At 40.6% G+C, this 24,929-nt stretch overlaps 2 protein-coding genes across 10 annotated transcripts in view; one reads left to right on the top strand and one right to left on the bottom strand.

Annotated features, from left to right (window-relative positions):
- The window catches only part of LOC137434118 (myosin light chain kinase, smooth muscle-like), a 281,545-nt gene that overhangs the window by 115,124 nt on the left and 141,492 nt on the right, over window positions 1-24,929 (bottom strand). For 3 of the 9 annotated variants that reach the window (XR_013624749.1, XM_068126803.2, XM_068126805.2), the window contains exon 1: window positions 2,858-3,751. The exons of 4 other annotated variants lie outside the window; for them this stretch is intronic. Coding sequence is in view for 4 of the 5 variants with exons in the window: in XM_068126803.2 (XP_067982904.2) it covers window positions 2,858-3,451 (594 nt within the window). In the remaining variant the exon portion in view is untranslated. Of the gene's footprint in view, window positions 1-2,857; window positions 3,870-24,929 lie in introns of those variants that run through there. 2 more of the 9 variants (XM_068126804.2, XM_078785750.1) reach the window with 2 other exon arrangements.
- The window catches only part of LOC137434120 (carbohydrate sulfotransferase 8-like), a 62,060-nt gene continuing 58,060 nt past the window's right edge, over window positions 20,930-24,929 (top strand). The window contains exon 1 of the mRNA XM_068126806.2: window positions 20,930-21,008. Within this exon, the coding sequence (XP_067982907.2) occupies window positions 20,983-21,008 (26 nt within the window). The 5' untranslated portion in view covers window positions 20,930-20,982. The remainder of the gene's footprint in view (window positions 21,009-24,929) is intronic.

Here is a 24,929-nt window from a genome sequence, read left to right as displayed (position 1 = left end):
AGGGTGTACTTACATTTTCCACATGCGAAATTTGCATTTATGTTTATTTAAATTATACAATGGACTACAAAATGTAAATGTTTCATGATATTTGTTATATTATATCACCTTTATCTATCAATATTGTTGAAATGAAGATCAAATAGCTGTATGTTGAAATATGTTGAAAAAGTCAAAACTTTACATGGGGTGTATTTACTTTTTCACTTGACTGTATGTATCTGTTTGGCCCTGTCTCTCAATGGTGAAGAATCTCTTTTAAAATTCTCAGGTCCAGATTCGGATCCGGATATTCACAAAAATCTAATAATTTCGTCCTTGTCACATACCCAACCTCTCCACCAAATTTAATCTGAATCCGTCTACAACCTTTTGATATGTCCTGTGCACAACCAAACAGGCAGACAGAGAAAGACAGGGGCAAAAGACTGTGGGACTTCCAGCTTGTCTTTATTAAGGGAAAACATGAGACTGTGGGACTTCCTTGGATTAAAATACACTAGTTTTACCCGCCCCCCCCCCCTCCCCCTGGGGGGCGATATATGGTGTCAATACTCCCTCAAGCTCAGCGGCTAAACCACTTGCTCTATTCCCATGTTTTATTTTGTGCCCGTGTCATGACCCTGGGTATGTAGAGAACATATGCAAAATTTGGTGGAGATCAGCCAAGTCGTTTACCATTATAAGGTTCAGACATACATTCAGAGAATTGCCAACTCTTAGTATGATGTTTAATGTAGATGGATGACCAGTTGCTTATTTTGTCAAGATTGGAGAGAGCGATGTTGCTATCGCTGCCTACTTGGTGCAGGGGTAATGGAAAATCTTACACAGGCTGGAGTTATCTGCAAACAGACACCGGATCTTCCAGTGATGAAGACTGGTCATTCATGTAGACCAACAACACGACTGGCCACAGAATGTTACCTTGAGATATACCAGCCTCTCAGGGTAGAGTATGAGAGAGAACGCCATGCCAGACAGAATTTATAACATATACATGTCCATTGAGAAGACCCTAACCTCTTTCTTTGAGATTTGAGGGCATCGTTCTTACTTTGCTTACAATGGGGGAGAATATTGACTGCTTTATAGTTGAGAGGGGAACCCTTATGAAATGGGGTAACTTTGCCAACATTTATTGATGCAGGTGTGCAGTCCTGAGAGAAAGACCTGAGAAATAGCAGAGAAAGAGGGATTCAGAAAGTTGATGAACAAGTCTTAGCGATTGAGGTACTATCAGGCCCAGTAACAGCAGTGTACTGTCTGAATACTCCATAAGTTTGGTCCATAAGTGAAATCACATACTAAAATACGCCATTTGTGTCTGTCTGCCTGATTAATTTTTGATGCCAATACATAATGTCGTTACTTATCCAATCTCAACGAAACCTGACAGGATGACGAAGGGTTACACAATGAAGGTTGTAGCGCATTCATTTGCCCCCCCTCCCCAAGGGATTTTTCTCCCCCCGAGCGAGTTTGTCCACCATTGCCGTCAATGGGGTTGCACGTTGAGGTGTATATAAATGTTAAATTAGCTTTATCGTGGCGTGTTTCCAAACAAGATTTATAGTGGCGTTTTCCCAAAGACGCTTTTAATAACAAAATTAATGATAATCGCATATTGTTAATGTTATTACAAAACAATATTAATACTAACAATGGCCCACTTCCCCAAGGCGTTTTTCCTGCAGTGATAACATGTATTTCTCCTTATAGTTATTGTAACGACCCATGGGTCCCCCAAAGCTCGAGACCAGCAACAGAATCTCCTGGCCCAAGCCGGTGACGTAACCGGCGGCCAAACCGCGGCGCCGAGGTTATAATCCTTTGCACCTGTCGGTCACATGACCACCAAAGCGTGCCTCGCCTGAGAGGCGGGGCTTTGGTTCTGATGTATGCTTTTTGGTTTGGATATATATATGCGAACCCGATAAACGGGTTTTCAGAGTTCCCGAGATGATTATACAATAAACATCTTCTCGGACGAGTTTGTGACTTGTCCGTCACTTCGTCCGTCTCAAGCAGGAGCGCTGCTCCTTCATTATAATGCTTAATGTTATAATCCTTATAGTTAATATATAGCTTATAGTTATAATGGCATTTCTTTGGGAATAACAGCTTCTACAGGAAGTAATAATATTATACACCACAAACACGTATGCTTAGCTTTTTAAACAGTCACTAATGCTCTTTATAACACTAAATGAAGAAATTTGGAGGAATCCTGACGTCCGTGAAGTAAGGTTTACTTCCAGAACTGAGCGAAGATCTACTGTACTCTATATAACCCACAAATGTTGGGTTAATAACATGGCGCTTTCTGCCGCCAGCGTGGCATTTTTCAAAGCGAACTTTTGAAACTCGCTCCTGCTGTTTAACACGAAACTGAAAGGGAGAAGCTCGGGTTGTGCTCCTTTTCCAATCAGCTAGCTAGCGCTTGCCAAGCCAGCCGTTCCTTAACGGTTTTGAATGGAATGCTTGCTCAAATGCTTAAACAACTTGGTGATCTCTTCACAAGAAACTTGGTAAATGAACATACACCCAATGTTTTTGAGACCCGTCAATGTTCTTGAGACCCGTCCATAGATCGACTGTAAGCTATATACACCAAGGGAGAATGACTTCCTGCCCCTCCCGGAGTCTGCGGGTGTTCTAGTTAATTAAATTTGAATATCGGACATCGTGACTTTCAGAAAGGTTAGCACAAAAGTAATAGTGATGACTGCATTTTAAAAACTGAATAGTTTGGTCATAAACATGTTAAGTTCATCATCAGACAGTCATGCATATGTTACAAATCAGAACTTTATGCCGACTCTCCAGCTCATTTAATATATTTTATGAACATTACCTTTTCGATCTTGATTTTGCTGCTTAATTGTCCAACAGTTTGGCATGCTTGATCTTTAGCATCTTCTGTAGACACTTTAGCAGTGCATTCCTGCATCAAGAACTGCAGAAACTTTGGATTCTTTAGGATGTCTCCGATAAGACATATAACCGGCTGCATACCAACTGTCATCCGTTCCATTGCTTCTATCCGCTTGATTTGCCTGCCAATTACCTCACACACCTTTCTGATCACAGCACGCATGTCTTGCTGAAGTCGTGTCACGTCAACGCTGGCAGAGACGCTTCCTATATCTTCCTCTTCCTTTTCTACATGAAATAATTCAACTTCCTTTTCAACTCGAATGACATCATTTGCCACTTCATTCAACTTAGAAATCACCTCCTCTTGCAATTCAATTGCACGGTCTACCTGTTGGCTAAGGGCTTCCAACTCGATATCCACCTGGTTGATGTCATTGACGTTTTCACGGCTAAGAGAGATGACATTCTTACCTATGTCCATTGTATTTCCACCATGATCCTTCCAATGTTTCTGCACATTCGCATCGAAAGCTTTTGCAAGGGAGTTGACGAAGTTGCCTGGGTTTGCCATCCCCTTGGTGTTGAACAATATATGGTTAAAGCGCGGAGGTCTTGATCTTCTGCGGAGCTCACTGCTCTGCTTCTAGATCGGAGATGGCCTTTTGCTTCTGACAGTAAAGAGAAAGGTACGAATTTGGCGGCTTTGCATATCCATGCCCACGACGAATCACCCTCCAGGAACTTGGCACAGACAAATCCGCAACGACGAATATCCACCGAATGTAAAGAAGAGGCACCCGTTGTAGATCGCAGAGAATGGTTCCCTGCTGCTAGTCTTTTGCTGGGGCTGCCTGACAACTGTGTTCTCAGTGAGCCATACAGATTGGAGGACAGATATAGCATGAGAGCTGTTTATCACCTCCCTTGCTACCCTGGCAGAGACATCATTGGAAAGAATGCTATGAAAATGTTCTACCAAGCACTTCAACAACAAATGGATTTGATGGGAAACAAAACATGTATATTCAAACATTGGCAGCAGCAATGAATTAAGCACAAGGGATAATTGTTGAAAGTAAAAAAATTCATATATAAAAGATGAAGATTCAGATTTAAAAAAAGATAAAAGATCAAGTTTAAAACAATTTGTCCTTGGAACACACCCAACCAATCCACCAAGGTGAATCTAAATCCGGCCATAACTTTTTGAGATATCCTCTCACAAACAGACGAACGGGAGTGAAAACACAACCTCCGTCCACCTTCGGTGGCAGAGGTAAGAAGAATGATTAACACGAGGAAGATTTACCTGTTATTACCTCCGCCAACGAAGCCAGTTGGAGGTTGTGTTTTCATCCCTGTCTGTTTGTTTGTGAACAGAATATCTATGTGAATAGTACGAAATATGTTCGTGAATAATAGGAAATTTGGAGGAGACGTTGGGTATGTGACGAGGATTAAATGATTAGATTTTGGTGAAGATCCGGATCTGGATCCGAGAACGTTTTAAGTGATTCTTCACCATTGAGAGATCGGGCTAAAACCGATATGTAGCACGATATCTCAAAGAGTCGTCGACGGATTCAGGTGAAACTTGGTGGACAGGTTGGGTGTGTTTCCCGATCAACCCTTTACCAGATTTTTTCGCAACTTTTGACCACAGTCTTGTTAGTAATAGATGCATTTATAATCCTTGTGTAATTGTCTCAAGCATGTCCCAATTTATCCCTCGTGCGATAATAAGGGGATTTTAAAACGTGTAAAATTTCCAGTGTTCTCTTAACTTTTCTTTTGAAAATAACAGAGAACTTGTGTTCAGTCCAATAATAGCCGACATGTGTGGATTCTTTTTGCATTCAATTAGTTGTAGAATGCTCAGAAAATACTGATTATACTGTATTTCTTGTAACATATTTGATATATCATTGCAATGCATATCTCAGCGTTAAGCGGTATTCATGAATACAACACAAGTAGGGGATTGGATTGAAACATTCACAGGAAATATTCAAGTTGGCCTGATAGTGTTCCCATCTGAACAGCTGGCTCATGATTTGAGGAACCTAGGTTCAAATTACAAATGGTATGTGTGTTTGTCTATCTTCTTGTAATTTCATTGTAATTTATCATATTAAAGTACACTTTCATCTCTTTATGGCTTTGGCTTCAGCCTCTATCTGTGAACTTCCCCATAAGCCTTAGATAATTGGAACCAAGCAAGAAGGCACTCGGTAGAGCTGAACAGTTTATGTTTTGCATCCCACTGATAGGCCGGATCTGAATTCAGACATGAACCAAAGTCGAATTGGCTTGTTCTTATTGCCTAACCACCTCATCCACCAAGTTTTGTCATAAGTCGTCCATAACTTTTTGACATATCAAGTTATATGTAGTTTTTGGCCCTATCACTCATTGTAGAAGAATCACTTAAGAATTTAAACATTATCGTATCTGGATCCGGATTCGAATCTTCACCAAAATTGAATCAATTCTTCCTTGTCACACACCTAACCTGTCCACCAAGTTTCGTCCGAATCAGTCCATAACTTTTTGAGATATCGTGCTTTATATCAGTTTTAGTCCGATCACTCAATGGGGAAGAATCACTTATAATGATCTGATCCAGACTCTATTCTTCACCAAAATTGAATCAATTCTTCCTTGTCACACACCTAACCTGTCCACCAAGTTTCGTCCGAATCAGTCCATAACTTTTTGAGATATCGTGCTTTATATCAGTTTTAGTCCGATCACTCAATGGGGAAGAATCACTTATAATGATCTGATCCAGACTCTATTCTTCACCAAAATTGAATCAATTCTTCCTTGTCACAAATCTAACCTGTCCACCAAGTTTCGTCCGAATCAGTCCTTAACTTTTTGAGATATCGTACTTTATATCGGTTTTAGTCCGATCACTCAATGGGGAAGAATCACTTATAATTATTTGATCCAGACTCGATTCTTCACCAAAATTGAATCAATTCTTCCTCGTCACACACCTAACCTGTCCACCAAGTTTCGTCCGAATCAGTCCATAACTTTTGGAGATATCGTGCTTTATATCAGTTTTAGACCTATCACTCAACGGGGAAGAATCACTTATAATTATCTGATCCAGACTCAATTCTTCACCAAAATTGAATCAATTCTTCCTTGTCACACACCTAACCTGTCCACCAAGTTTCGTCCGAATCAGTCCATAACTTTTTGAGATATCGTGCTTTATATCAGTTTTAGTCCGATCACTCAATGGGGAAGAATCACTTATAATGATCTGATCCAGACTCGATTCTTCACCAAAATTGAATCAATTCTTCCTTGTCACAAATCTAACCTGTCCACCAAGTTTCGTCCGAATCAGTCCATAACTTTTTGAGATATCGTGCTTTATATCAATTTTAGTCCGATCACTCAATGGGGAAGAATCACTTATAATGATCTGATCCAGACTCGATTCTTCACCAAAATTGAATCAATTCTTCCTTGTCACACACACAACCTGTCCGCCAAGTTTCGTCCGAATCAGTCCATAACTTTTTGAGATATCGTGCTTTATATCAGTTTTAGTCCGATCACTCAATGGGGAAGAATCACTTATAATGATCTGATCCAGACTCGATTCTTCACCAAAATTGAATCAATTCTTCCTTGTCACAAATCTAACCTGTCCACCAAGTTTCGTCCGAATCAGTCCATAACTTTTTGAGATATCGTGCTTTATATCAGTTTTAGACCTATCACTCAACGGGGAAGAATCACTTATAATGATCTGATCCAGACTCGATTCTTCACCAAAATTAAATCAATTGTTCCTTGTCACACACCTAACCTGTCCACCAAGTTTCGTCCGAATCAGTCCATAACTTTTTGAGATATCGTGCTTTATATCAGTTTTAGACCTATCACTCAATGGGGAAGAATCACTTTTAAAATTCTCATTTTATGTCTTATTTTTGTTTTTCCCTGTTTCACTCTTGGTAGGGCACACTGCTTTCAGCAATACTTTCATTTTCTTTCTTAATTACCTTTTTTTTTAGCATACAAAGTCGGGACTCGGGGAGGAGTGGGAGCATAGAACGAATCAGGATGCAACAGAAGAAAAGGAACTGTAGAAACAGAGGGGATTGGGAGGGGGGGGGGGGGGGGGGGGTGGTAAACTCAAACGTTTAAACTTTCTGAACAATTCCACTGAGAGTTTCAAAACAAGTCGTCCACTATCTGGTGATAAGCCTAAGGGTCGCAGCACACAGTTGTAAACAGCTCCTGGAATTTGCATCAACACAGGCCTCAATACCTTCTGGTGCGCTGGGAATTTATTTTTGGACTTCATAGGGTGGAGCAATGCAGCACACTCTTCAACTCACTCCAAATGCTTTTGATGCTTATTGTTAACATTGAAAATGAGTAATAGTTTGAAAAGCAGGCAATTGGGGATATTACCTCGATACTCCTGCGGAGCATAATGATGATTATTTGACTTGACTGTGGCAATATGATCTCCCTTTGGTCATGTTTCCACCAGTCATCAAGTATTATATTTTTAGACGGTCTCCAATTGCAGATTTTACATGTGACAAACAGCCTTGGAACCTTAAAACGATCGAGATGAATATGCTTCCTTTTATCCAGACGTCATGCAGGGCTGGGAACACTCACGGTCACACAGGTACATAATAAATGGGGGCTTTATGATTATCGGCAAGCATCACCGACCTCCTGCTGGATATCAATTGAGGGTTTTATCTCACAGTTCACAATTATAGAAATTACAATGCAGTTTACAGTTAAAGAAATTACAATACAGTTTGCAGTTATAGAAATTACAATACAGTTTACAATTATAGAAATTACAATACAGTTTACAGTTATAGAAATTACAATACAGTTTAAAGTTATAGAAATTACAACAGTTTACAGTTATAGAAATTACAATACAGTTTACAATTATAGAAATTACAATACAGTTTACAATTATAGAAATTACAATACAGTTTACAGTTATAGAAATTACAATACAGTTTAAAGTTATAGAAATTACAACAGTTTACAGTTATAGAAATTACAATACAGTTTACAGTTATAGAAATTACAATACAGTTACAGTTATAGAAATTACAATACAGTTTGCAGTTATAGAAATTACAATACAGTTTACAGTTATAGAAATTACAATACAGTTTACAGTTATAGAAATTACAATACAGTTTACAGTTATAGAAATTACAATACAGTTACATTATTAGAAATTACAATACAGTTTACAGTTATAGAAATTACAATACAGTTTAGAGTTATAGAAATTACAATACAGTTTACAGTTATAGAAATTACAATAGTTTACAGTCATAGAAATTACAATGCAGTTTACAGTTATAGAAATTACAATACAGTTTACAGTTATAGAAATTACAATATAGTTTACAGTTATAGAAATTACAATACAGTTTACAGGACTTTGTAAACCATGAAGTCCTTTGCAAAGGACTTCTGCGACTCACTGGGACTGACACAATCTGCCAATTTCCCGACCCGGATCTCAGTCAACGGAGCATCTTCTCTTCTGGACTTGGTTATGACTAACTTCCCTGAAAATGTCTGCTGCTCTTCTTCTGCTCCAATCGGCTCATCTGATCATGTGCTTCTTAAAGTGGACATCTCTGACCATTCTCAGAGAGCCTCCTCAGCGTCGCGAGTCTGGCATTTCACTCAGACCAACTGGCACGGTCTTCAATCAGCCATCAATCATCTGGACTGGTCTCCCATCTCTACCGCCTCTGACATCAACTCATCCTGGGAATTCTTCCAAAGTAAATTGCTCTCTCTCATGCACAGATTTATCCCATCTCGTCTTCAGTTGTCATACCCTTCCTCCTGTCCATGGTACACGGAATCTTGTGGTGAGGCTGTTGCCCAGAAACAACTTGCCTTCGTCTCCTGAAAAGCAAATCCAACGGAAGGAAATCTCATTTCCTTTCACAAAGCCCGAAACAAGTGTGTGTCCACCCTCAGGAGAGCCAGGAAACAATATCTCTCCGTTCTCAAGACCGAACTCTCTTATCTGCTCCCTCTTCCAAATCCTGGTGGCATCTGGTCAAATCTGTTTCTGGTGTTTGTTCCCCCTCCATCCCCTCCCTTAACTCAAACGGCGACACAGCTGACTCCGCACGTGAAAAAGCTGAATGCCTCAACTCTGTGTTTGCCTCTAAATCTTGTGTCCCAAACCCATCCCTCTCTGTACCCACCGTACCCAGTCGTACCCAGCTGCTCCTGGACTCTGTGTCCTTTCCTCCTGACAAGGTAGAAAAGTTTCTGTCAACCCTCGACTCTGATTCTGCAACTGGACCTGACGGCATCAGCCCACGGGTCCTAAAATCCTGTTCTTCCGCTCTTTCACTCCCTCTCTCTGTTCTCTTCACCCTCTCTTTTGCTCAAGGTCAACTGCCATCTGCTTGGAAATCAGCCAACATCACCGCTTTGCACAAAAAGGTGCAAAAACAGATCCTGGCAACTACAGACCAATCAGCCTTCTCCCAATTATCAGCAAAGTCATGGAATCCATCATTGCTTCGGATATGAAATCTTTCCTCTTCTCCAATGGCTTGATCTCTGATCATCAATTTGGTTTCAGACCAGGTCACTCTACTCTGGACATGCTGCTTCTGCTGTCTCAACAATGGATGGAGGTCCTCAATGCCAAACAGGAAATTAGAGCTGTCTCCCTCGACATATCACCTGCCTTCGATACGGTTTGGCACCCCGCTCTGCTCACCAAACTCTCCTCCTTTGGTATCCATGGAAATCTCCACGCATGGCTGGCGGACGTCCTCTCTAATCGTAGTCAACGTGTGGCCCTGAATGGGTTTCTCTCATCTCCTCTTCCTGTTCAGGCTGGAGTTCCCCAAGGCAGTGTTCTGGGCCCTGTGCTTTTTCTGGTCTTCATCAATGATCTCTCTGACTCTCTTGAAAATCCTGTCTATCTCTTTGCTGATGACTCCACTCTCTGCCGCTCCATTCCTCATCCCTCAGATCGGCAGTCTGCAGCCTCCTCACTCTCTGCAGACCTAGACAAAATCACAGACTGGGCAAACAAGTGGAACATGTCTTTCAATCCTGACAAATCTCACACTCTTACGATGTCTCTCCGAAAAGACCGACTGGACAACCCTCCCATCTACTTTCTGAATAATCTTCTCCAAGAAGTTCTGTCACTCAAGCTTTTGGGTCTCACTATCTGCCATGATCTTTCCTGGGAAAACCACATTTCCAAGCTGGCCTCCAAAGCCATTCGCCGACTGGGCATCCTCCATCGTGCGAAGTCCTTCCTTGGCACACCTGAGCTCCTCACCACATACAAGGCTTTCATCCGCAGCTCAATGGAGCACTGCTCTCCCCTCTGGGCTGGTGCTCCTGCCTCACACCTAGCTCGTCTTCACACTGTTGAAACCAAAGCGTTCAGAATCATTGGAATCTCCCGCGATGACGATATCTCCGAGGGCCTTTCACTTACTCACCGCAGGCAGGTTGGTGGTCTTTCCTTCTTCTACCGACTCCTCTCCGGCCTTGCTCCCCCAGCTCTCTCTGGGCTCTGTCCCCCAAATATTCCGACAGGTCGCACAAGATCTGCCTGCAACCCTCTTATGGTTAAACTGCCAAAATCAAGACTCTCTGCTCACCTTCACTCCTTCATTCCTCTTTTCTCCCGCCTCTGGAACAAACTCCCTCACTCTCTTCAATCCCACTCCTCCCTCCAGGTCTTTAAACCGGCTGTTCACCACCATCTCTTATCTTCCCCAATCCAAAACCTTGATCTTTTCTACCCCTGCTAATTTCACCCCAAATCAACGTTTTTGAGGTGCCGACTTCTTTCCTGGAAGTCCTTGGTGTCCTTGCGTTTTATACCTATCCTGCCTCCCCCCAGGCCCTCTCCCTCCCACACATCTCCTGATGTCCCTGCTCTCAAATGTTGTGTTTGTGTGCTTCCTCCCCTTCTCTCCCCATCTTGTCGACCGCTCCCCTTTTTTATACTTTGTTTGCTTGTTTGTTTGATTTGTTTGTTTGATAAATGTTAGCTCGTTCACGAGCCTCGACTCTGTATACAAAAAAACAAACAAAAAAAAAACAGTTATAGAAATTACAATACAGTTTTCAGTTATAGAAATTACAATACAGTTTGCAGTTATATAAATTACAATACAGTTTACAGTTATAGAAATTACAATACAGTTTAAAGTTATAGAAATTACAATACAGTTTACAGTTATAGAAATTACAATACAGTTTACAGTTATAGAAATTACAATACAGTTTGCAGTTATAGAAATTACAATACAGTTTACAGTTATTGAAATTACACAATACAGTTTACAGTTATAGAAATTACAATACAGTTTACAGTCATATAAATTACAATGCAGTTTACAGTTATAGAAATTACAACACAGTTCACAGTTATAGGAATTTCATATTTTTTCCCCAAATATGGCAGATTTAGAAAATTTTCAAATGCGGATATTTTCATTCAAGGACGCTTTGCGACATTTCTGTGATTTCTCCCATTGTATCTGCTTCAATGTTCAGCGGCATGCAATATTTCAGCTTTCAACATCACCCAGAAGGTACCGAACATTAACATCAGTCAGTCAGAGTCCAGGCAATAAGTATTCAAACCCTTTGTCAGTGAGTCAGTGTGTGGCTAGAATGAACTTTATATATTACTAGCGGAGCCTAGAGCCAAATCTTTGTCGAGCCAAATCCTCTTTGTAGAGCCAAATTTGGGTCTATTTCAAAGACTGAAGATTTTTAAAGGTCACAGGCAAGGGGCATTAAAGACGTCCATAAACAAAACAAAAACTTAAATCCATAACTAGCATTCAAAAATTGTAATTCCTACAACTGTAAACTGTGAAATAAAAATCTCAATGAAAATTTATGTAAAAACTAAATGCGGCCGTAAAATAAATAAATAAATAAACCTAAATTGATATCAATCAGCAGGTCAGTGATGCTTGCCTATAATCATAGAACTTCTATTTATCATGTGCCAATGTACAAAGCACGGTATGCTATTGCTTACACAATGTGTAAACATACCCCACTAGCTTCTTTCAGCATCTTGCGGTCTGCTCTCGGGCTGAACTTGCTGGGGCGGCCTGGCCTGAACAAGTTGGCAGTTGTTTGGAATCTTCTCCACTTGTAGATGATCTTCCGGACAGTCGAATGATTGATTTCAAATTGTTTGGAGATCTTTTTAAATCCCTTCCCAGACTCGTAGGCATCTATAACCTTCTTTCTGAAGGCCTGAGAGAGCTCTTTTGATCTCGGCATGGTGACGCCGCACACTTCAACAACAAAGAGCAAACCAAACTAAATGTCTGAGGTTTAAATAAGACAGGTTCCTCCAAGATCCTCTCTAACGATGTTCCAATCATTTGCAGCTGAGCAGGTGCACCTGATTGTAATTTTAGTTATTTGAAGTAGTGATAAAGGTAAGGGTGTACTTACTTTTTCCACATGCGAAATTTGCATTTATGTTTATTTCAATTATACAATGGACGACAAAATGTAAATGTTTCTTGATATTTGTTATATTATATCACCTTTATCTGTCAATATTGTTGAAATGAAGATCAAATAGCTGTATGTTGAAATATGTTGAAAAAGTCAAAACTTTACATGGGGTGTACTTACTTTTTCACGTGACTGTACATATATATACAGTATATATATTGTTATGGATTCATCACTTCCGTCGTTGTGGTTTTCATCCACTGTGAGCACTTTTGGTTCCATGTACTGTTATTGTTATCGTTTAAGTGATATGGAGATAACTGTTTGCAAAAGGTAAAAAATTAATGTTTTAAAAGAAACCGGAAACGGGATCGAGAGAAAACCGGATGAAGAAGAGGAAGAAGAGGCGGAGCAAGTGAGGTCGAGAAGAAGCCGAGTTGCTTTGACATGGTGAGCAAACGCTGGCGAACGGGGGTCACGAGCGAACTTTGGGTTTCCTGGGAAAGGGATTCCTGTGACAGAGTGGTTATTGCTGTGACAGATAAACCTGCGTGACAGGTTTTGCGGTTGATTCCGAAGAGAATCGTTGTTGAAGTGCAGGTACGCCTTCAGTACGGGCCCGTCGGCCATTTTGCCTTGCTCCCGATTTCCCATCGCTCCAGGCTTTTCACCTCGCTCCAACCATTTCACCGCATCCAGCCGTTAGCCTGGTTTGCGTGTGTAACGTGGATTTCGATTGGGAATTTGTGGTTCTCCGTTTGGGAGCCGTTGAACGTTCATACCCGAAGGTGTGATTTCCCAGTCGCCTCTTGAGGGCACAATTGCGCATCGTTGGCAGCGTGACTATCAGCCGAACGGGATTCTGGTCTCGATACGACATCGTTTTTACGATCACTGGAGCGTGGATCGACTTTGGCTTGATGCCGGGACAGAGACTTTGGGAATGTTCGTTTCGCTCACTTGGGGCACAGTGAGTTAATATTGTACGAAACTGATGGTACCATCAAAGGAATGATATGCCATTGGTTGTATAATTGATTAATATTGTTTTTGCGCTGTTATTCTTGTGTGACCTTAATACAATACTTGTTTTTTGGTAACAATTGGTGTGGTTTCACCATTGGTCTTTGACACACAGAATAACACATCTTTCTGCCGTCACTCCTTTCAGGGCTCGGAGGTACACCGTGACCGGGGTTTGAGGAGGAGCACGTAACAGAAATTGGGGGCCTTGTCCGGGATAGAATTCCCTAACATTCCCAAAATTCCCAAATTTGGAATTTTCTAATATTCCCAAATTTTTCAAAAATTGGAATTTTTTTGTGTGAAGCTTAACAGGTGCTAACAGATAGTCACCATGGTGTTTGACGCAGAAAAGTTTGCGGCATCCCCTAATGAGGAACAGTTCCAGGCGTTAAAAAGATCGGAACTCATGATATTGGCCAAATATTTTAACTTGGAGGTCCGAGTTAGTATGAAGAAAGCAGAGATTCAGACATTGGTGGTAGAGTCTCTAGTGGGACAAGGAACATGGGAAGAGGTAGCCTTGGATTGGTTACCAGAGGGAAAAGGAAATGTGGAGCTCTGGAAATTGGAGATGCAACTGCAGAGCCAGGAAAGGTTAAAAGAGTTGGAATGGAAAGCCGAGGAGAGAAGAGCCGAGGAAAGAGCAGAGGAAAGAAGAGCTGAAAAGGAACTCGAGGAGAGAAGAGCAGAGGAAAGGAGAGCTGAAGAAGAAAGAAGAGCAGAGGAAAGAGCAGAGGAAAGGAGAACCGAAAGGGAGTTAAAGGAACGAGACATGGAGTATCAGAAGGAACTTAAACTCAAGGAGCTGGAATTACTGGGGGAACGGAGAGAAGTAGTATCCATGCCGGCTAGTTCGACAACCAGTCAGAACTCATGGGATGTTGGTAGGCATGTGAGGCTGGTCCTACCCTTCAATGAAAAGGAGGTAGCCAAGTTTTTTTTTACACTTTGAGAAGGTGGCTCAAATGTTAAAATGGCCTGTGGGGTCCTGGACTATGTTAGTGCAAAGTGTTCTGGTGGGTAAAGCTCAAGATATCGATTCGGCTTTACCGATTGACCAATGTGCAGATTATGAGATAGTGAAAAAAGCCATTCTCAAAGCCTATGAATTGGTCCCTGAAGCTTACCGACAAAAATTCAGGAATGCCAGGAAGAGGGAGAGTGAGACCCATGTGGAGTTTGCCAGAATGAAGGAAACTATGTTTGATAGGTGGTGTGACTCGAAGGAGATTGGGAAAGACTTCAACCTTTTGCGGCAATTGATCTTGGTGGAGGAATTCAAACAGTGTGTCCATGTGGACATTAAATTACATCTGGATGAAAAAAAAGAGTACCGGAGTTGTATGAGGCAGCAACAGTGGCAGATGACTATGCCTTGACACACAGGATAGGGTTCCACAAACCTAATTTCCCGCCGAGAGTTAGCCAGGGGAGTTACGGCAAATTAGGTTCGGAGAACAAATTTTCATGGAAGCGGCCTAGACTATGGGGACATGGGGACAAATCTGATACCACGACTTTCAGGGATCAGAAGACTGCAGTTCCAAGACATACCTATCTTCCGGGGGCCCGAGGCAGACCACAACTTTTTCCTCCGGGCCTACTTGCGCTTTTTGCAAGAAACCTGGGCATTTGATGTCCCAATGTTATGCCCTGAAAAGGAAAAATCAGGATCTGAGTCAAACTAGTGCAACTCCGAATGCATTGGCCAATGCGAGAAATCTTCCTTGGAGGACAGTGCCCTGTGAAGGTTCCCGTGCCAAAGTTACGGCATCACAGAACGACCTTGTCCAAGAGGGTTACAAACCTTTTATTTCCAAGGGGGTTGTGTCACTGGATTGGGACTTGACTAACCAGAGACCTGTTAGGGTATTGAGGGACACAGGAGCACATCAATCTTTGATGCTTGAAGGCATTTTGCCATTGTCAGAGAAGACGGCAACTGGTGTTAGTGTTCTTTTACAGGGGGTTGGTGGCTATGTTAAAGCTCGTCTTCATGTCATCCATTTAAAGTCTGATTTGGTGTCAGGACCGGTCACTGTGGGGTCACGAGCCACTCTTCCGGTAGAGGGAATCTCTTTCATTATCGGGAATGATTTGGCCGGTGGTCGAGTTTCTGGTGATCCAATGTTGGTTGAAAAGCCCAGTATGGAAAATAACACAGCACAGTTAGAGCAGGAGATTCTGGGTATCTTTCCATCCTGTGCCGGGACTCGTGCTATGGGTAGGAAGCGCTCTGAAGAGAAGAAGGAAGGCGAGGTGGATTTGGGTTCCTTAGAGGTATTGGAGGAAAATTCTGAAAGAGATAATAGGAAAGGGAGTGACATCAAGGAACCGAAGGAAAAGGTGGCATCTGGACCAAAAGACGAAATGGAGTGTCCGTCAGAGACATCTGGGAACGAGGCTGAACAAACGGTGCTGGTCCGAAAGAGACTTGTTGAAGAACAACACGGAGATTCGGAGCTCCGGAGTTTGATTGATAAAGCCGTTACAGAGGAAGAGGCTATGAAGATACCTGTTGGTTACTTCAAGAAAGGGGAAATACTCATGAGAAAATGGAGACCACCGGAGGTGTCAGCAAATGATGAGTGGAAAGTTCATTACCAAATTGTGGTGCCACCGCCGTACCGGAAGGAGATATTGAGTTTGGCGCATGAGACACCTTTGGCTGGGCAACTTGGATTGAACAAGACATGTGACAGAATATTGGTACATTTTTTCTGGCCAGGATTGTGACGTGAGGTGGCGGAGTTCTGTAAATCTTGCCATTCTTGTCAACTGGTGGGAAAACCTAATCAGAAAGTCCCATCCGCACCTTTAAAACCAATTCCAGCTTTTGAAGAGCCATTCAGCCGAGTCATTATTGACTGTGTAGGTCCTTTACCTAAAACTAAGGCTGGACATCAGTATTTGCTGACCATCATGTGTGCTTCCACAAGGTTCCCAGAGGCAGTGCCTCTTAGAAAAATTACTGCGGCAGTTATTGCGAAGGCCTTGATTAAATTTTTCACTTTGGTTGACCTACCTAAGATCATCCAGTCTGATCAGGGTTCCAATTTCATGTCAACGCTTTTTCAGCAAGTGGTGCACCTGTTGGGAGTGGAGCAAGTAAGATCAAGTACTTACCATCCCGAGAGCCAAGGGGCCTTGGAAAGGTTTCACCAGACATTGAAGAATATGATCAGAACGTATTGTTTTGAATGTGACAAGGATTGGGATGAAGGAATACCCTTGTTGTTGTTTGCTATGAGGGAATCTGTTCAGGAGTCATTGGGATTCAGTCCTTTTGAACTTGTGTTTGGACACGCAGTTCGAGGACCATTGAAATTGGTGAAAGAACAGTGGCTACAGGAGGAGTCACAGTCAACAGTGGTAGAGTATGTGTCAACGGTTAGGCACAGATTGGCAAAGGCTTGTGAAGTTGCGAGAAGAAACTTGAAAGTGACACAGGATAAAATGAAAGTGAGACATGACAAGAAATCTCAGATAAGAAATTTCAGTCCTGAGGACCGAGTGTTAGTGTTGCTTCCTGTTACAGGTCAGCCAGTACAGGCTAGGTATTTTGGTCCCTATGCAATCGAAAGGAGGGTTAATGAAACAGATTACGTGGTGACAACTCCCGACCGACGGAAAAAGCGGCAGCTCTGTCATGTCAACCGACTGAAGAAATATTATGAGAGGAATCCTGTGAAAAAAAAAAATGGTTCCTGTCTCACCTGTCGTGCCCGTAGTCAGGGTGCACGAGAATCCAGAGTTAAAACTCTTCACTGATCACAACCCCTTAACCTTCATTCAAAAAATAAAAAATAAAAATCAGAGGTTGATGAGATGGAGTTTGGCTTTGCAGGAGTTCAACTTGGAAATTGAGCATGTAAAGGCAGGGACAATGTCGTTGCTGATGCTTTATCCAGAGTGAAATAACTTTGAAAATTCCTGGAGGTTGTTTGGAAGTTTTGTTGCTTTATTCTGGGGAATATTAATTATTGTTGCTCACGTGAATTGATCATTTGGGTGTGAGTTTTACTTTTGTTTGTTAAAAGGGTTTTTGCATGAAAAGAAAGTTTTCACTGTGTTCAAACTTTCTTTCTTGAGGGGGGGAAGTGTTACGGATACGTCACTTCCGTCGTTGTGGTTTTCATCCACTGTAAGCACTTTTGGTTCCATGTACTGTTATTGTTATCGTTTAAGTGAAATGGAGATAACTGTTTGCAAAAGGTAAAAAATTAATGTTTTAAAAGAAACCGGAAACGGGATCGAGAGAAAACCGGATGAAGAAGAGGAGGAGCAAGTGAGGTCGAGAAGAAGCCGAGTTGCTTTGAGGTGGTGAGCAAACGCTGGCGAACAGGGGTCACGAGCGAACTTTGGGTTTCCTGGGAAAGGGATTCCTGTGACAGAGTGGTTATCGCTGTGACAGATAAACCTGCGTGACAGGTTTTGCGGTTGATTCCGAAGAGAATCGTTGTTGAAGTGCAGGTACGCCTTCAGTACGGCTGAGTCAACCCCCCTGGCTGAGTCAGCCCCCCTGGCGTTAATTCAGCGATCGATCGGGATTCGAACCCAGGATCCTAGGATCCCAAGCCGGCACCCTAACCGCTAAGCCAACACCAGGCTATACACCAGGTTGTATAATTGATTAATATTGTTTTTGTGCTGTTATTCTTGTGACCTTAATACAGTACTTGTTTTTTGGTAACAATTGGTGTGGTTTCACCATTGGTCATTGACACACAGAATAACACATCTGTCTGCCGTGACTCCTTTCGGGGCTCGGAGGTACACCGTGACCGGGGTTTGGGGAGGAGCACGTAACAATATATATATTTGTTTGGTTTTGACGGTACATATATATATATATATATATATATATATATATATACACACACACACACACACACACACACACACACACACACACACACACACACACACACACACACACACACACACACACACACATACACACACACTCACACACACACACACACAAGTATAAAGTCCGTCAAAAATGACGGGTTGGAACAGTTTTTGACGGTACAGCCGCAACTTCAAACGTTCCACAATATTTTTCAAGAAATATTTGCTGTTAAGAAATATGATGATTTTGTAATTTCACGATATTCTATACAGTGTGTTTTATAGGCTAATGCTGTCTGTCTGTTCCCCGTTGAACAACGGAAATTACCCTCAGAGAAAATAAATTATGTAAAATTTGCTTCTGATGAATCCATACTGATATTAGGGGAAATTTATAATTTTAAAGTAAATTTTGCTTCAAATTAATGCAAACCTCCGGGTAAATGATAAAACTTCCTCAATTTGGTGAACGGTAAAGAGGAAGTAACGCTGCGCGTTAGATGGCGGTATGGCGGTATGGCGGTTGGGCCACGCGACTCAACGTTCTGCTACATACAAAAATAGTCAGTTAAACACTTGTATGAAGAATGTCAAGCTTTGTAACGATCGCGTCATGGTCCTTTGTAACGGTATGGCCATCCTACACAAGGTTGCCTTTATATTTTATACCGTGTATTTCCAATAGGCCTATATTGAACATTTACAGGTACGAAATGGAAATCATATATTCAAGGAGATTGCGACCTATGTTTTGTAGCAAGAAGCGTTATATCTTAAACCACTAGTTACAAATGTGGCTGTATTTTCTTTATCTTCTGGGACGTTTTGTTTTGACGGTGCAGCTGCGTGAGCGTGCCAATGTCTGAAGCCTCAGCATGGCGTCAGGTGTGCTTATATCCTTCTTTTTTTTTTTTTTTGGATACAGAATCGAGGCTCCTGTAAGAGCTAACACATTGAACATGAAAACATGCACAGACACACAAAACATGCAATGAAGGGAGCAGGAGAAAAGAGGGGGAGAGAGAGGGAAGCACACAAGCACAACAACAGTAGAGAACAGGGACATTGGTCGATCTGTGGGAGGGAGAGGGCTTGGGGAAAGGAGGCATGGGAATGAGGGGAGGTGGGAGAGGTATAAAACAAAGTCTAGACTGAAATGTCATGATGATGATATCTCATGATGAAATTTCAATAATGATGTGTAAACATTACTAAACAATTATATACACTTAATAAATAAGCTGAATGGATAACAACAACGTTTATAACAATATGTAGCAGAGAAAAAAAACCCATCTTAGGGTTCAAAGTGTTTCAAGTTCCCCCATCCGAAGGTTAACACTCCACCTTATGTATACCCCACCACAACCCCTCTTAACAATCCATGATCTTTCTTTGGCAAACCACATTTCAAGTTGTCCTCCAAAACCAGTCACTGACTGTGCATCCTTCATCCTGCATCATACAAAGTCCTTCCTTGTCACACCTGAACACCTATCTACCTACAAGGCTTTCATACGCAGCTTGATGGAGTACTGCTCCCCCTCTGGGCTGGCTCCCCTGCCTCACATCTTGCTCAGCTGACGCCATGGAAACCAAGGCCTTCAAAATTATTGGAATCTCCCATGATAAAGCTGAGTCTATGGATCGATCACCTCATCATCTCAGACAGGTTCGTGGTCTCTTCTACCACATCCTTTCTGGTCTTGTACCCTCTGCTCTTTCCATGCTTTGTCACCCCAGGTTTCTGCAAGGCACACACAGTCCACAATGAACCCCCTTCTGGTGAAACTACCCAACTTCAGTATCACTGCTCACCTCAGCTAATTTGTTCCCGATATTTTTTCCTGCATGTGGAACCTACTCGCACACTCTCCTCAAACTTATTATTCCTTCTGGCCATGTCATGAAGGCAGCTGTTCAAAACCATCTCAGATCATCCCCAATCCAAAACCATGATATTTTCTACCCCCGTTAATGCACCCCAAACCCACCTTCAAATTCCCTGTTTTCTTTCCTGAAAGCCCCTGTAGTGCCCATGTTGTTTATCCTGTGTATCTCCCCGCAGCCCTCTCCCTTCTACAGGTCTCCCTGCTCCCTACTGTTGTTGTATTTCCCTTTGTCTCCCCTTCTTGTTCTCCTGCTCCCTTTATTATATGTTCTATGTGCTAGCTCTCATATGAACCGAGACTCATAAGACTAAAAAAAAAAAAAAAAAAATTAAATATATAAAAAGTCTGCCTCGATATATATTGGCCTTCAACTCTCCTGTTGGTGTCCCACCCCAACCACGAACCTCCTTCTCTACTGTTCCTTTTGTAATGTTGTGTCCTGATCTGCTTATACGAGCTCTTTCACGAGCCTCGACCATGTATGCAAAAAAAATGTAAAATAAAAAAACAACAAAGGTTTGCTGGGCTGAAAAAAAGATTATACAGTACTGTATTCACCAATGATGGATACACACTCGCAAATTCAGTTATGCAAATGTTTTTTAAATTGCTATGACACTATCATACTACTTTAGTTCACGCCATTGACGTGGACTTTACACCACACTAGTTGTGCCACGTGTGACTCGATCAAACAAACACGTACATATTGGGTGTGGTACACAATGGGCGTTTCTAATTCTATAATAACCAGTTGGTGAGGTTACTCGCTTATATCTGGGCGCAACATAACTGCGTACTACACTATACATGCTTGCTAATGGGTGTGTTACAGGAGAGTGGAAGGTAAGAGATGTATTGTTTTATTACTTGCAAAATCTAAGATTTTTCAAGTATATTGGTCTGTGGCGTTTGTTATTCTGTCTGTTTGTTTGTTACTTGGCAAAACTTTTGTTTTTTTTACAAGTATGTTGATCACTCCGCTCTGTGTTTGTGTTTGTTTGTGTGTGTGTTTATTTGTGACTTGGCAAAATTTTTGTTTTTTTACAAGTATGTTGATCACTCCGCTCTGTGTTTGTTTGTTTGTGTGTGTGTTTATTTGTTACTTGGCAAAATTTTTGTGTTTGTGTTTGCTTGTGTGTGTTTATTTGTTACTTGGCAAAATGTTCGTTTTTTTACAAGTATGTTGATCACTCCGCTCTGTGTTTGTTTGTTTGTGTGTGTGTTTATTTGTTACTTGGCAAAATTTTTGTTTTTTTACAAGTATGTTGATCACTCTGCTCTGTGTTTGTGTTTGTTTACGTGTTTGTTTGTTACTTGGCAAAACCTTTTTTTTTTTTACAAGTATGCTGATCACTCCGCTCTGTGTTTGTGTTTGTTTGTGTGTGTGTTTATTTGTTACTTGGCAAAATTTTTGTTTTTTTAGAAGTATGTTGATCACTCCGCTCTGTGTTTGTTTGTTTGTGTGTGTGTTTATTTGTTACTTGGCAAAATTTTCGTTTTTTTACAAGTATGTTGATCACTCCACTCTGTGTTTGTTTGTTTGTGTGTGTGTTTATTTGTTACTTGGCAAAAATTTGGTTTTTTTACAAGTATGTTGATCACTCTGCTCTGTGTTTGTGTTTGTTTACGTGTTTGTTTGTTACTTGGCAAAACTTTTGTTTTTTTTTACAAGTATGTTGATCACTCCGCTCTGTGTTTGTGTTTGTTTGTGTGTGTGTTTATTTGTTACTTGGCAAAATTTTTGTTTTTTTACAAGTATGTTGATCACTCCGCTCTGTGTTTGTTTGTTTGTGTGTGTGTTTATTTGTTACTTGGCAAAAAATTTGTTTTTTTACAAGTATGTTGATCACTCCGCTCTGTGTTTGTGTTTGTTGTGTGTGTGTTTATTTGTTACTTGGCAAATTTTTTGTTTTTTTACAAGTATGTTGATCACTCCGCTCTGTGTTTGTGTTTGTTTACGTGTTTGTTTGTTACTTGGCAAAACCTTTTTTTTTTTTTACAAGTATGCTGATCACTCCGCTCTGTGTTTGTGTTTGTTTGTGTGTGTGTTTATTTGTTACTTGGCAAAATTTTTGTTTTTTTAGAAGTATGTTGATCACTTCGCTCTGTGTTTGTGTTTGTTTACGTGTTTGTTTGTTACTTGGCAAAACCTTTTTTTTTTTTTACAAGTATGCTGATCACTCCGCTCTGTGTTTGTGTTTGTTTGTGTGTGTGTTTATTTGTTACTTGGCAAAAAATTTGTTTTTTTACAAGTATGTTGATCACTCCGCTCTGTGTTTGTGTTTGTTTGTGTGTGTGTTTATTTGTTACTTGGCAATTTTTTTGTTTTTTTACAAGTATGCTGATCACTCCGCTCTGTGTTTGTGTTTGTTTGTGTGTGTGTTTATTTGTTACTTGGCAAAATTTTTGTTTTTTTAGAAGTATGTTGATCACTCCGCTCTGTGTTTGTTTGTTTGTGTGTGTGTTTATTTGTTACTTGGCAAAAAATTTGTTTTTTTACAAGTATGTTGATCATTCCGCTCTGTGTTTGTGTTTGTTTGTGTGTGTGTTTATTTGTTACTTGGCAAAATTTTCGTTTTTTTACAAGTATGTTGATCACTCCGCTCTGTGTTTGTTTGTTTGTGTGTGTGTTTATTTGTTACTTGGCAAAAATTTGGTTTTTTTACAAGTATGTTGATCACTCTGCTCTGTGTTTGCGTTTGTTTACGTGTTTGTTTGTTACTTGGCAAAACTTTTGTTTTTTTTTTACAAGTATGTTGATCACTCCGCTCTGTGTTTGTGTTTGTTTGTGTGTGTGTTTATTTGTTACTTGGCAAAATTTTTGTTTTTTTACAAGTATGTTGATCACTCCGCTCTGTGTTTGTTTGTTTGTGTGTGTGTTTATTTGTTACTTGGCAAAAAATTTGTTTTTTTACAAGTATGTTGATCACTCCGCTCTGTGTTTGTGTTTGTTTGTGTGTGTGTTTATTTGTTACTTGGCAATTTTTTTGTTTTTTTACAAGTATGTTGATCACTCCGCTCTGTGTTTGTTTGTTTGTGTGTGTGTTTATTTGTTACTTGGCAAAAATTTTGTTTTTTTACAAGTATGTTGATCACTCTGCTCTGTGTTTATGTTTGTTTGTGTGTGTGTTCATTTGTTACTTGGCAAAAAAATTGTTTTTTTACAAGTATTGTGATCACTCCACTCTGTGTTTGTGTTTGTTTGTGTGTGTTTGTTTGTTACTTGGCAAAGAAATTGGTTTTTTACAAGTATGTTGATCACTCCGCTCTGTGTTTGTGTTTGTTTGTGTGTGTTTATTTTTTAATTGGCAAAATTTTTGTTTTTTTACAAGTATGTTGATCACTCTGCTCTGTGTTTGTGTTTGTTTGTGTGTGTTTGTTTGTTACTTGGCAAAACAATTGTTTTTTTACAAGTATGTTGATCACTCCGCTCTGTGTTTGTGTTTGTTTGTGTGTGTTTGTTTGTTACTTGGCAAAAAAATTGTTTTTTTACAAGTATGTTGATCACTCCGGTCTGTGTTTGTGTTTTTGTCTGTCCGCTCACTTATACTTGCCTACAGGTCACAATTTTAAACCGATCTTCACGAAACTTTACCAGATGTTTGAGTTTGTGGTCCGACAAAATCCTATATATTTTTGAGGTCAAAAGGTCAACTCAAGGCCAAACTTCCAAAATCATCAATTTTCATCTGAAAAATCATCAATTTTCATCCAATTGACTTGAAAATATAACAGCATTTGCATAGTTCCTCACTGAATGAGGAACTCACTTTTGAGGTCAAAAGGTCAACTCAAGGCCAAACTTCCAAAATCATCAATTTTCATCTGAAAAATCATCAATTTTCATCCAATTGACTTGAAAATATAACAGCATTTGCCTAGTTCCTCACTGAATTGGGAAACAAACTATTGACCCGAGCATCAAAACATCACTTTTCAACCTATTGACCCTATCTTTGATCAAGATCGTCAATTTTGATCTTGATGAAATGGACAATTTTCTGGGTCAATTGCAACCTTTTTTCAGGGGGAGGGGGGTGGATTTTGCAAGTATCGTGCTCTGCATGACGTCTTCTTGTTCATCAATTTATGGAGTTAAAAGGTTATAATTTGTGAATTAATTACAGTACATTTGAACTGCCTACTCTGGGTGTGATTACCAACCCCATTCGTGTATTCCTGATCCTTTAAGGGCAACAGGTTACTTTTAAGTTCGCCTTCATTCATAGAAACATGAAGCTGGGTGTCGCATCTGCTGCCATTCCATTTAGCTGGGCGGCAAACACCCATTATTAGGGCGAATCGTTCACATTGAGATACAAGAATGAAATTTGTCAGATATGCCCCTATGTAGATACTCTTTAAATCAAGTTGATTAGCCAACACGAACTTCAACATGGCAGCCATTTAGAATGTTTTTATTTTTAATGGCTGCCAAAATTACTAAAATATGCCAGAAACTATTTAATATTTAATTTAGGATGTACCAGTATCAATACAGAATCACAGAACTACATATTATCTTTAAGAGGTAGTTAAATTTTTCAATTTACCTTATTATATTCACGAGTCAACGGACGGAATCTGCGAAGGGTTGGAGCTGGGTCGGTCACGTGACTTGGGTCTTCATTCGGGGTTTTTGATTGCGACGATTTCGAGACATACCGAGAACGTTTGGAGGAATATTTTATTTCACATACATTTCACATTCAGTACATGAATGAATGAAACGCTCATTCATTCACATTCACTACATACAGTACA

This window comes from Myxine glutinosa, chromosome 10 (genome assembly GCF_964187855.1).
Source record: "Myxine glutinosa chromosome 10, kmMyxGlut1.1, whole genome shotgun sequence".
In the NCBI taxonomy this organism is placed as follows: domain Eukaryota; kingdom Metazoa; phylum Chordata; class Myxini; order Myxiniformes; family Myxinidae; genus Myxine; species Myxine glutinosa.
The sequence above is the reverse complement of the archived record's forward strand: the minus strand, read 5'-3'. Positions and strand labels throughout refer to the sequence as shown.